Below are 14332 nucleotides of genomic sequence, written 5' to 3'. Positions count from 1 at the left end.
TGGGTCATATTGGTTAAATTAAATGTATAGTGTTTAATTTGTGTGTGGTATTTCTTGTACCAGGTAGCAGCAAGTGGCGTTTGTCATACAGACTGGTCATACCTGTATGCCTGTGATAAAGGAGTGAAAGCTCGACCTTTTCCTCTTATTCTGGGCCATGAGGGAGCTGGAGTGGTGGAGAGTGTCGGACCAGGGGTCTCTTCTGTCTGCCCTGGTAAACCACATTCCAACACATCTACACACAAACATACACATACATGCTTTATTCCTTGTACACACTGCCAATACCACGCTGTGCGCTTACACGTGCACCCACACACACACAGTGTTTTAATATTTACTTTTTCATTGATCTTTCTTATTAGCACTTTACACTTACTATCCACTTGCAAGTTTGACTCTCTTTGCTCTTAGAACAACCTCAGTTCATTGTTGCATATAGTGGATTCTAAATGTATTTTAACCACTTTTGCTTTCAACAAACATTGTGTTGTGTGATTTAATTTTGAATGAATATAGTTGCCATTATAATTGTCATATCAGTTTATGCACAATCACCTATAATGATGACATAAAACGTGTTTTTATGTTGGCAGTGGTAGCTCAGTGGTTAATGTAACCAGGTTCCTTTACCCCCCCCTCCTGTCAATTCCTTACACACCCAATAATTACATTGTCATCTGAGGGGCGGTGGCTAAGTGGGTAGCACTGTCGCCTTACAGCAAGAAGGTCCTGGGTTTGATCCCCAGATGGGGCGGTCCGGGTCCTTTCTGTGTGGAGTTTGCATGTTCTCCCCATGTCCGCGTGGGTTTCCTCTGGGTGCTCCGGTTTCCTCCCACAGTGAGTTGAATTGGAGACAATAAATTGTCCAGGACTGTGTTCGATATAACCTTGTGAACTGATGAACCTTGTGTAATGAGTAACTGCCGTTCCTGTCATCTGAAAACCTTTGTGTTCCTTGTGGTGCTCCTGTGCTACTAACCACAGTCTCCAAAATACACAGTCTCTCAGTCTGACATACTGTGTTCTGCCAGTTAGGTAGTCCGTGATCCAGGTTACCAGGTCCTTATCTCTGAGTAGGAGGGGCTAAATGGTGTTGAAGGCACTGAAGAAATAAAAAATAGATTTTCACAGCACAGTTCCCCTTGTCCAGGTGAGAGTATGCCCTTTGAAGGAGGTACAGAATGGCGTCTTCTACGCCCACATTTTTCTAGCAGGCAACTGTAGGGTATCTATTGCATGTTTAACCTGGGGTTTAAGGAGGTCTAGGGTCGAGATGTGGCTGTGCTATCTGTGCTGACATTCCAATAGGTAACAGTGGCTGTGATATCTATGCTGACATTCCAATGGGTAACAGACTGGTGTGAAGTCAACAACCTGTCTCTATATGTGAACAAAACTAAAGAGATGTTTGTTGACTTCAGAAGAACACAGAATGACTCTCCACTAATCATTAACGACTCCTCCGTGGAGATTGTCAAAAACATTTAATTCTTAGTAGTTCACCTCTATATCTTTCTGTGAAGACTAAGGAAAGCTCATCTGTGACTTCCCACCATCCTCACCACATTTTACAGACAGCTGCATCACTGTCTGCTTTGGGAATTTTACTGTACTCGACCACAAGATTCTCCAGCGAAAGGACAGCTGAAAAGATCTCATCTCTCATGGACATTTACAACAAATGCTGTATCGACATAGCTCTCAGCATTGTGGAGGGCCCATTACACCAACTATTCAATCTCTTCCCGTCAGGTGGAAGGTACCTTATCATTCGGTCACTTATGGTTACTCTTACACAGGCACATGCACATACACACACAAACTCTCACTTACACACAGACACTTCTACACACTCAATCACGAGGACTTACACAGCCACTCACATTTATTAGAACAGACACACACACCAAACAGACACAGTTCTGCTCCCTGAACTGTGGCAGCTCCAGAAATACATGGTACTCAGTGACTTTATTATCACTTGCGTCATTATTCTTTAATATTTCTGCTGCTAAAAAACCCTACACTTACTTATATATAAAAATATGTTGTGTATTCTTTTTTTCTCACTTGACATTCACTTGGCACCATGTACTGGCCAACACCGCCCCCTCAGTTTTTAGGTTAAAAATGTTACTTGTATTTATTATATATTTTTTTATTTGCATTGCAATGTGTTGTTGGCACTTGTGTTTTATGTTGCACCACGGCTCTGGGGGAATGTTGTTTTAGTTCAGTATGTACCTATATAAAGCTGAAATGACAATAAAGCCTCTTGAATAGAGATATTGAAAAGGTGGACTGTTCTTGACTTTTTGGATCAAATAGTAAAACCAAGGGATTCACCAGAATTATCCAGACTATGGGCTTCTTTGTGGTTCTTTATCTTTTTTTTTTTTTATATATTTTTTTATTGAGAAGTCAAAATACAACAAGTTACAAAGAAATGTAATGGCTCTCAGACTTCCTCAGTTTTTCTTTTACAATCAAACGTACGTAAAGACCACACATACACATTCACACACATAGAATAACAAAACAAATAACAAAAACTATAAATAAAAATATACAGTAGACAAAATTTCTAAAATGAAATTTAATAAAAAAAATTAAAAAATTTAAAAAAAAAAAATATTAAAAAAAAAAAAAAAAAAGGGGGGGGGGGGGAGGAGGGGGGCATTAATCAATCAATTCGAAGGCATGGCCTGAAGCTGGTCAAAATAAGCGAGAAAGGAATTCCACTTACAATAAAACTCTGAGGTATCACCTGTCAAAGTGAATCTAATTTTCTCCAGTTTCAGGAAATACATCATATCATGGAGCCAGATTGAGATTGTAGGTGGTTTAGGGGATTTCCAGAGCAAAAGGATACGACGCCTTGCCAATAAGGATGTAAAAGCTATAACATCTGACTGGGCCTGCGAGAGTGATTGAGGTCCTAAAAACAGACCAAATATTGCGATAAAAGGACAGATTTGGATGGTAACACCAATAATTTTTGATATAATCTCAAAGTAATCAAACCAAAATTTATAAATCCTCGGGCAAAAAAAACAACATATGGCTTAAATTGCAAGGTGACATCGAACATCTATCACACTGATCACTAACTGTCCCTGGGTAACATTTTGATAGCTGGGACCTCGAGCGGTGAACCCTGTGTAGCACTTTAAACTGAATTAACTGGTCCTGAAAAGAGTCAATGCCTCTCTCGTGCCACAGCTTAAATGCCATGTCATTTAAGCCCGGGGGAAATAAGTGGTTATTTAAAATGGGCATTTTCATAGAGGGCAATGTAAACTTAAAGTGGGACCTAAATTGACACCAAATACAGAGAGAAGAAAGAACCAGTGGGTTATTTGTAAATTTTGAAATTTTGAGTGGTATCGGGGCTGAAAGTAATGTGAGTACTGATGATGGAGAGCAAGAGAGAGATTCCAGCCTGCACCACAGTAGTTCAGGGAAGTGAAGCAAGTAAAGCAATTTGTGAATATTGGCTGACAAGTAATAATACAAAAAGTTGGGAAGGGCAAGTCCACCATCAAATTTAAATCTTTGTAGAAGCAAATTTCTCACTCTAGGGACCTTGCCATCCCATATAAAAGTAGATATAAGCTGGTCCAATGATTTAAAAAACTTTTTAGGTAAGTACAAAGGAATAGTTTGAAACAAAAAAGAAATCTGGTCAGCACATTCATTTTTATTATATTTATCCTAGCAATAAGTGATAGAGGAAGAGACCGCCATCTCTCCAAGTCAGACTTAAGTTTGTCAAGCAGAGGGGAGAAGTTGGAATGGAAAAGAGATATTAAGGTGCGAGACACAAAAATGCCCAGATATTTGAAACCAGTTGGGGTGAATTTAAAAGGCAAAATAGATTGATCAAGCAGCAAAGCTAAATAATTCACTGGATAGCATTCACTCTTCTGCAGGTTCAACTTATATCCAGAAAATGAACCAAATTTCTTCAACAGCGATAATATTGATGGAAGACTACTCTCAGGGTCAGTTACATACAGCAACAGATCATCTGCATACAGTGACAGCTTCAATTCAATGCCTGAGCGAAGAATACCCCGAAAGAGTGAGAGAGATTTCAAGGCAATGGATAAAGGCTCAACAACAAGTGCAAACAGTAGGGGGGATAAAGGACAGCCCTGTCTGGTCCCACGTGACTATTCGTATGCACACTGGCTCGAGGAGATGTGTATAGTAGTTTTATCCAGGATATGAAAATGTCTCCAAAACCGAATCTGCGCAAGACAAAAAAGAGATATCGCCACTCAACACGATCAAAAGCCTTCTCTGCATCTAAAGAGATAACCACCTCCGGGGCAGAACTTGAATGCTCAGTGTAGATGGTATTCAAAAGTGTACGAACATTGAAGAAAAGCTGACGTCTCTTGATGAAGCCGTTTTGATCAGGGGAGATAATTTTAGGGAGCACATCTTCCAAACGTAGTGCCAGAGCTTTAGCCAGAATCTTCACATCCACGTTTAACAAAGAGAGAGGTCTGTATGAAGTGCAGAGATTAGAGTCCTTGCCCCTCTTCAGAAGCAGTGATATAGATGCCTGAGTCATAGTAGGAGGTAGAGAAGAGGAAGAGAAAGACTCATCAAAAACAGCTAGAAAAAGAGGAGCAAGCTTATTCATAAATTTCTTATAAAATTCAATAGGAAAGCCATCAGGACCAGGAGCTTTACTAGACTGCATTGATCTAATAGATTGGGTAATCTCTTCTAACCTCAGAGGTGAGTCGAGATTATCTGCAACTGTCCGATCCACAGCTGGAAGCACCAAACCCTCAAAAAATGAAAACATTTCAATGTCATCAGACGGGGACTCAGATGTATAAAGGTTGGAGTAAAAGGACTCGAAGGTTGCATTAATAACCAGAGGGTCTGAACAAAGGTCACCCTTTGTGTCCATAATTTGTGGTATCCCCCGAGACGCAGCTTGTCTCTTCAACTGATGAGCCAGAAGTCTAGATGGTTTGTCACCATGTTCGTAATAAGTACTACGCGCGTGTAACAACAGTCTTTCTGCCTCGGACGTTGTGAGAAGATCGAATCTGGTCTGTAGCTCGAGTCGCTGCTTGAGTAAAGACGCAGATGACTGAACCGCAATAAGCTTGTCCATCTTCAATTTCATTCAATTTGTTGAGGTGTGCTTTGTAAGAAATTATTTGACCACGAAGATAAGCCTTAAGAGACTCCCACAGCAAGGAAGAAGAGATAGAATCACACTTATTGATAGCAATGAAATCATCAATAGAAGAGGAAATAAACGTATTAAAAGTGTCGTTTGAAAGCAGTAGTGAATTGAATCTCCAAGTGGGTGGAGAACAATGAGTGTTCGTGAATTTTATGTTTATAGTATGAGGAGCATGATCAGAAATAACTATAGAATGATAGGTAAGAGAGGTGACTTTGGAAATGAGACAGCTGTCCATGAAAAAATAGTCTATGCGTGAATATGTTTGATGTGGGTGAGAATAAAAAGAAAACTCCTTAACTAATGGATTGTAAAACCTCCAAGGATCAATTATAGAGTTCCCAGTTATAAACTCAGAAATTACCTGGGACATTAGAGATGGAGTTAACGTACGTGGATTTGAATGATCCAGAGCCGGATCGACAGTAGAGTTCATGTCTCCTCCCATTATCAGGAGGTGAGTGTTTAAAGAGGGAATCAAACCAAAGAGATTCTGCATGAATGTGGGGTTATCAAAACTGGGGGCGTATATATTAACCAGTAGCACTGGTTTCTTGCAGAGAGAGCCCCGAACAATCAAAAACCTGCCATTTACATCTGCAAAGACGTGATCGGAAATAAACTGAATCCCTCACTTAATCAAAATCGCAACTCCTCTATATTTAGCATTAAATGTTGTATGAAAAATGTTACCAACCCAGGGAAATTTCAACTTAAGGTGATCAACCCCTCTGAGATGAGTTTCTTGTAGAAATGCTATGTCAGTATTTAAACGTTTCATATGAGCATTAACCCTTAGACGCTTAACCAGGTTGTTCAGACCATTGACGTTCCAGCTCAGGAATCTTATATTAGCTCCGCTATCTGGATTGTATGAGCTACAATTAGTCATATAGATTAGTTATACAGTGGTGGAGAAAAAAGTAATTGAAAGGCATGCCAGCCAAATAGGGATGAGGGAAGGGAAGGAGAAGAAGAAAAGGAAAAAAGAAAAAAGAAAAAAACACACACACACACACACACACACACACACACACACAAATCCCTAACCACCCACAACAACAACCCAACCAACATCTTCCACCAACCCGAATGCACAAGCAACACTCCCAGTAGGACATGGCCAACCATGGAGCCCCTGTAGAGCAAAGACATCGAAAGAACTGTAGAAACATGTGCATGTACATGTGAAAACATAAGAGAACCAGAAATGTGCACATGCATGTAGGAAAAGGCACAAATACCAAAGATTAAAAATAATAATGATAAGAACAAATGCAATGTAAAGTTAAATGTTTACAAAAATAAATAAATAATAGAAAATTAAATAAACTAAATAAAAAAAGGGAAAATAAATATTACCAAGCAGGAAATCTCTCATAAATAAAAAGGTCGCGTTAAAACTAAATTCAACGCCCAGCTAGGGAGCAAGATGTCCAGGCAACCTTCTTTGTTTTAAAAAAAGAAAATGGAACACGGCATGGGAGCAGGAAATCCCGCCTGAAATCACTAGATAGGTACAGCCCAAAACGGGTGCTTTTTAACAGTAAACAATGAGAATAAAGTTCCAGAACACACCGTAAAACAGGCGAATAACCCAATGTAGTGTTCAATCAGAAATGGTTCTGTACATAGAAACGCTCAGAAAATAATTAGAATGAAAACGATGGAATCACTTTGAAATAGAAGCAACAAACCGCTTCGCTTCATCAGCAGATGTGAAAATCTGGTGTTTATCACCATGAGATATACGGAGACGAGCTGGAAAGAGAAGGGAATATTTCACATTATCCAAAGCACGAAGTTGTTTCCGTACATCATTAAAGGCAGCCCGAGCCCTGGCGACCTTTGCCGTGTAATCAGGATACACCGAGATACTCAAGCCCGATACGGAGATCCGCTGCAGCTCCCTGGCTTTTCTCAGATTGTGAGCACAATCCTTGAAATAATGCATTCTAACTATAATAGCTCGCGGTGGATCGCCAGATGTAGGGGTCGGAGCAAGGGAGCGGTGAGCTCGGTCAATCACGGGACATTCGTCCAGATTAAACGCGTCTTTCAGAAGCTGAGACACGTATGAGTCGGATGTCAGCTGCGATTCCGGGACCCCAACGATCCTGATGTTCTGTCGGCGAGATCTGGATTCCAAGTCATCGCACTTAGTGTCCAACTTACTGAGCTCCGCAGTTAGATAGTTCACCTTAGCTTGTAGACCCACAACATCATCTGAAAATGAGGAGAGAGACTGTTCCACATCTGAAACCGTCTTCCTGAGATCAGTAAACTCGGATCTCAGAGCAGCGTTATCGCGTAAAATGTCTGCCTTCAATACCTGGAACTCAGACCGAATACTGGATCTAAACTCCTCCAATGCAAAACGCAGCTCCTCTTTCACTGCAAGAACCAGTTCAGACCTAAGCGCTGCGACGTCTTGGTTTAATGTTGAAGCAGCGCTCACCTCCGCCGGGGCCGCAGCAGCACTACCAGGTGAGGTCGCGGATCGAACTACAGGCCTGATGAGGCTTTGTGAGGGTCCCGGTGTTTTATTAACCTTTGGAGGCATCGTAACAACAACAAAAACGTAACCAGAATAAATAACTAAGAGTTAACAAAAACCTAAATTAAATAAAAACGGTAAATGTGCCTTAAAATAATGAAAACAGATGATTTTGCTCAGAGGGAAACACGAGCTCACGTCCTCTACATGTGGCGCCAAACCGGAAGTCTTTTGTGGTTCTTTATCAATGTTAAAGCTGGATAGAAAAAAAAAAATCGATGCTTTTAAACTGGCTTTTGGTGCTGAGACTTTTGAGAGTTCCTTGAATGGCAAAGATTCAAACAAATGGATCCTCGACCAAATCAATCCTATTCTCTCACTTATATTGTAGATAACCAACCTAAAGCTCACATGTTTTGGACACATTATAAAAAGAACCAGTTTATTTAAAAAAGCCAGTTACTCTTGAAAAAGATGAAAGTAAACAGGGGATATGATGACAGCAATTTAGTTGGAGACAACCAGAGAAACAAAAAACCTGCCATAAGGAAGCTTGAAGAAGGGAATTTTGAAGAAATACCATCCATATGGTTAATAGAATAGAATAAGAATAGACTTAATAATAATAACAATAATAATACTTTAATTAAATTAATAAATTTCAGTGTTGTCTTAATTTAGAGTTGACACTTATTTGAGATACATTTAAATACATGAAAAACCTTGTATTTTTTGCTTTATTATTTTTAGGAGATAAGGTGGTCCCCTTGTTTCTGCCACAGTGTGGGGAGTGTGAGTGCTGCCGAAGCCCAAAGACTAACCTGTGTGAAAAAAACTGGTGAGCAGGTGCTAAACCTACACACTATACATGATGTCTCTTTAGATTTTATAGCAACTGACATGTTCATTGAATATTAAAAGGTGTAGTGTATTCTACTGCATTACATTTTAACCCTTTCTGAATTACTCTGTCTTTCAGGGAGAAAACCCAACAGGGTGTGTTAGCTAATGGTACGAGCAGGATCACCTGTAAGGGCCAGCAGGTGAATCAGTTTATTGGTGTGAGCTCCTTCAGTGAATATACGGTGGTTCCTGAGCAAAATGTTGCCAAAATCCACCAAGATGCACCGCTTCACAGGGTCTGTTTGCTTGGCTGTGGAGTGGCTACTGGATATGGTGCTCCACTAAACACAGCCAAGGTGTGTGTGTGTGTGTGTTAGTTTTGTCTTATAAACAATAAATAAACAATTTTTATACAACCTCAAATTAGAAAAAGTTGGGACTGTATGGAAATGCAAATAATAAAAAGCTCCCTGTGTTTTTTACATTTCCTTTGATTGAAAAAATGTAAATACTAATTTGTCTGACCACAATACACATTTTCACTGTGTGATGGTCCATCCCAGATGCCCCAAAGCCCAGAGAATTTGACGTTATTTATGGACATGATTAACAATGGCTTTTTTTTGCAGTTTTAAGTAGCATTTATGAATGTAACTCCGTATTGTAGTGCTTGACTGAAGTTTGCCAAAGTAATCTCTTGCTCATGTGGTTATATCAGCTATTGATAAATGACTGATCTTGATGCAGTGCCATCTGAGGGATTGCAGATCACAGGTGTTACTTGTTGTGCCCTTGCCATTTATGTGATGAAATTTTGCCATATTTCCTAAATTGTTTATTGATATTGTGCACTATAGAGGAAGAAATATGCAAATCCATTCCAGGCTTACATTGTTTTAAAACAATTTAGTAATTAGTAATTTAGTAAATTTCATGCATTTGTTGGTAAACTAGATATCCTCTGCTCATCTTTGCTCCTCAAAGAATTAGCCTTTTGTACAAAATTAGTATTACAATCACCTGTTGGAAAGCACATCAATATTACTATACTTTTTTTATTTTTACCTCATCATTACTAGCTGTAAATTGCCCCATCCAAACATTTTTGGAATGTGTTGTAGGTCTGAAACACAGGGATAAATGTATATTAACAAATGAAATTAAGTTGACCAGACAAAACATTAAATATATTTGGGACAATAAATTAAGAGTAAATGTAAGAGACACAACTTTTTTCATACTGTCCCAACTCTTTCTGAATCGGGAGTGTAGGATAGAAAGGATTATAAACTCCTGTTAGGCGTCAACATGTCTAAAACGCCTGAACTCAATTACAAGGGGTTTTACATACTTCATTTTCTTTGTAAAGCATGTTGTTGTATTATGGTTACATTGTGGTTAGTATGTATTTGATGAACTCTGTGGTGTGTGTTTCATCCCTCTGCAGGTCGAGCCTGGTTCTGTATGTGCAGTGTTTGGTCTAGGGGCTGTTGGGCTTGCTGCTGTTATGGGTTGTAAAGCTGCCGGAGCCTCTAGGATTATTGCCATTGATCTGAATTCAGAGAAATTTGAATTTGCTAAGAAGTTTGGTGCCACTGAGTTTGTGAATCCTAAAGATCACAGCAAAGCTATTCAGGAATTGGTTGTGGAAATGACAAATGGAGGAGTGGACTACAGCTTTGAGTGTGTAGGAGACGTCACTGTTATGGTTGGTTTAAGTTTTTTATTTTCTTGTGGTAATTTCTGTATTACTGTAGTCATTTTTGTTGCTGCTGCAACATTATAAATACTCCTGATGAGGTTACCAGTGAGGGTGACTCAGAAGATTTCTACTGGTCTTCTGGTGACCAGTGGTTTTAGTTTGATCAGAGGTGGTACTTAAATATTTGAGAACCACTGGCCTTAAATAAAGTAATGTAACTTCTATTCAACAGAGAGCAGCACTAGAGAGCTGCAGATCTGCATGGGGCACCTGTGTTATTGTGGGGTGGACGGAAACTGGAGAACTGTCTTTGGCACCCACAGATTTGTTAATGGGACGAACGCTTAAAGGAACTTACTTTGGTGGTAAGAGCAGAGAATTATTATTTTTTTCAATTTTAAAATATACTCCAGGTATCTCCTATAAGACATAATCCTTATTTAACATTAGAGAATTTAATACTGTTTTACTCCAGTTTACATAGTCAAGTCAAGTCAAATTTATTTATATAGCGCTTTTTACAATAGACAATACATTGTCTCAAAGCAATTTTACAAAATCCAGGACCAACAGATACAAAAACCCCTGCTGAGCAAGCCGAGGGCGACAGTGGCAAGGAAAAACTCCCTTAAAATTACAGGAAGAAACCTTGAGAGGAACCAGACTCAGCAGGGCCCATCCTTCTTGGGTGGTCTGGAGGATACTTTAAATAAATAAGATTTACACAAATCATACAAACACAGAATGAAAATGAACTAAAAGTTATAACTGGCAATGAATAAATAAATAAATAAATAAATAATAATTATTATTATTCAGTCCAGTCTGTAATAAAGTCTGTAGTGAGTTCTTGACATTCTTGGTGCAAACACGCCAGGTCCTGGCACATCCGGCAGGAGCAGCATTGTTGGCATGGCAGTCTCGACATTTCTTAACCTCGGGCAGGTAAACAGGTTTCCATCAGAAGGACCTCGGGGTAAAACAACAGAAACTGTAGTTAAAAATGTAAAATACAAGTTGAGTAAAATTTCAGTTTTAGTTTTAGACTCCGGCAGCCCTAATTATTACAGCATAACTTAAAGGGAGAGCGAGCAGGTAACAAGGTCATGAAGGCTTTCACATAGACCTTACATTAACATCTTTAAATGCTCTTTTTTGATGAATAGGATGGAAGAGTGTGGATGGGGTACCAAAGCTGGTGGAGGATTACTTGAGTGGACAGTTGTTGCTGGATGAGTTTGTAACGCATACACTTTCTCTGGGGGAAATCAACCAGGCTTTTGAGCTGCTGGCCTCTGGAAAAAGGTCTGTGCGATTCGAGAAACGATAACTGGAAAATAGAAGTTTTAAATATGTACAGTTCCAGAAAAAATTAAGTGGCCGATCAATATTTTTAAACCATCATCAATATGTATAGTTGACATTGTTTCAGTGTCTGTTAAATTTCAAAACAGGCACATTTTATTCTACTTAATAAGGCAGTGATTAAATGATCACCTTAACCACATGCTACTTAACAAGAAAATATATAAAAACCACTGCTGTGGTCATCACTAATCTTCATGAAATAGGACCAGCTGAGTAGCAAAACCATGCTTGTAGTATCTCATCTACTGTAGAATAAAAAAATACCTATTGACCATGCCAAAAGAGCTTCCATCCTTAAAAATTCTAAGGTGGCAGTTAATAAGAACAAGGTTAAGCAGTAGACGTTGTTGTCGGCAGACAGCAAAGCTACTAATTAACAGAGGACAAAAATTACTTTCTACTGAGTGCAGTAAGCAGCAACTCATTTGAATGTTACTTAACAACCAGATGATGACATAGCCGCCTACAAAATAAATAGCAGTGGGGTAAAGTGCCCCAACAGGACAGTTCAAAACAGTTGTGCAAAAATAGTAAAAAGCCCTTTATCAACGAGAAGCAGAGAAGAGCCAGACTGAGGTTTGCAAAAGGCCATGAAGATTTGATCATAGAGGGCTGTAATAAGAGCACCAAAATCCAAAGTCCAAAATTTGTTGGAGGATCATTGATGATCTGGGAGTGCTGAGTAAAGTATGCAAGTGCTGAGTAAAGTATGCATTAATCAAGAAATACTTTTGTCTATATAGTGTATTTTTAAAATACAGTTTCCAAGTGACTAGTTTCTGGTTTTATCTGCACTTTCTGTTTTTTTTTTTTTTTTTTTTTGAGATTGTAAATAAAATTGTGTATTAAAAGCATAATGTATATTATTGTAAATAAGGTAACCCTGCCCTGAGATAGACTGGTGCTTTGTACAGGGTGTACAGATAGCAGAATAAAGTGGTTATCAACAAATAGTAATAAATAAAATAATAATTAACATAAAAAATGAATTTAAGAAACTGTATAGTTATTACAACCCCTGCTTATTTTGCTTTTTCTCTTTCTTTTAGTGTCCGGACAGTGATAAATATGTGATCTGGATGGTGATTAAAAAAAGCTGAAGCTACATTTGTGAAATTTCAGTTAACCATGGCAGCCTTACGATTCTTCATGACAACTGCATTAATCATGATGACATACTTCTGACTTTAGAATAAACCTGTAACTTGTAAGTAGTCAGTCAACATGTAACTCAGATGCTTATAAGGAAAGGGACACGGGTACAAAGAACAGTAATTGTTTTTTTTTTGTGAAAACTGAAATTTGTAATTTAATAAAATCCATATTTACAAAGGAATAATTTGCTTGTTATTTTCACCCTTAAACTATTTACTCAGGAAGGTTTCTGTACATATAGACAAAAATGTATTTGTAAGAATAAATTAAAAGCCAATGGAAGACAATGCATTCACTATGCATACATGTAAAGGTTACATATACTGTAGGTACATTATGTAACATTAATGCTGCAAAAACTTTTTTTTCTGTATTATAAAATGTTCCAATTTCTCCATTTCTAGATTCTCAGATATAAAACTATTCAACTATTCAACAACATAAAAAAGCCACAGAGCCTAAACAAACACCTTAAACATCCCCCTGTCAGTACAAGTGGTTTAATAATTCATGTTCATGAAAGCACAGATTATACCTGAACAGTAAGCCATACAAAATTTCACAACATGCATTCAGACTAACTATAAATTAAGGTTAAAAAAGCTGCGGAATGATCTAAAATCAGCAGAAAACAATAAGCAAACAATAAGCAGTTAACTATACCATAATCACATACATTCATAAATCTTACTCACAACTTCTTAAAAAAAAAGAAACAATGTTAGATGTTAACCAACTGCCTTACTTTCATATCACTTAGATTTAGGAGAGATTCTACTACTGTAAATCCTTGTTACACTTATTGTGTTGTGGATTTGATTTTAAATTAATATAATTGTCATTTTACCCATGAATCTACATGAAATTTAGACCAATAATAATGAAGTAAAAGCAGTTCTGTAGTGTTTTTTTTTAATTATTATTATTATTAAAATCAAACTCTGAAGTCCATTTATAAAAGTATTCAGACCTTTTGCTGTGGCACTCCAAATTGTGGACAAGTGCATCCTGATGTAATTATTATTACAAAAAAACATATTTTCTCTTTGTCATTGTGTGTGAGTGTAGATTGATGGATAAAATGGTAATTATACCCATTATTAATTATATCCTAATCCAATCCACAAGGTGTGAAAAAAAGTAATTTTAGTACTTTCTGTATTTAACTTTACTCAGCACAAAGAAGAGAGATATTTAATAATGTACATTTATTAGTTATTGTAAACATGCAAATACCTAATGTGATGCAACACGTTCTTACAAAAAATAACCAAGACCCATATATGCATCGAAATGAACCAGCAGGGGGCAGACATGCACCACCAATTAACCTACCAGCGCGTTCTCTAAGACTCATTATTTCCTGTTTGATAAAGCTCGGTGGCTCCTTTCTGACTGATTGTGTCTGTTGATGTTTTCGTACATCAGGCCATCGAGACATGACTGCTGGGATCTGGCAATGCTGCAATATGACCACGTTTTAAACTACTATTCATCTCTAGTCTCTCATCTTACAGTACCCGCTGGGTTAGTCTGGATAAACAAAGTT

At 38.1% G+C, this 14332-nt stretch overlaps 1 protein-coding gene across 1 annotated transcript in view; it reads left to right on the top strand.

Annotated features, from left to right (window-relative positions):
• The window catches only part of LOC134319378 (alcohol dehydrogenase class-3-like), a 41610-nt gene extending 28643 nt beyond the window's left edge, over positions 1–12967 (top strand). Inside the window, exons 4-10 of the mRNA XM_063000525.1 lie at positions 64–214; positions 8466–8553; positions 8695–8914; positions 10006–10266; positions 10493–10625; positions 11427–11565; positions 12678–12967. Of these exons, the coding sequence (XP_062856595.1) occupies positions 64–214; positions 8466–8553; positions 8695–8914; positions 10006–10266; positions 10493–10625; positions 11427–11565; positions 12678–12702 (1017 nt within the window). The 3' untranslated portion in view covers positions 12703–12967. The remainder of the gene's footprint in view (positions 1–63; positions 215–8465; positions 8554–8694; positions 8915–10005; positions 10267–10492; positions 10626–11426; positions 11566–12677) is intronic.
• The last annotated feature ends 1365 nt before the right edge of the window (positions 12968–14332 follow it).

This window comes from Trichomycterus rosablanca, chromosome 8 (genome assembly GCF_030014385.1).
Source record: "Trichomycterus rosablanca isolate fTriRos1 chromosome 8, fTriRos1.hap1, whole genome shotgun sequence".
Lineage (NCBI taxonomy): Eukaryota > Metazoa > Chordata > Actinopteri > Siluriformes > Trichomycteridae > Trichomycterus > Trichomycterus rosablanca.
This window is presented reverse-complemented; position numbering and strand designations above follow the sequence as displayed.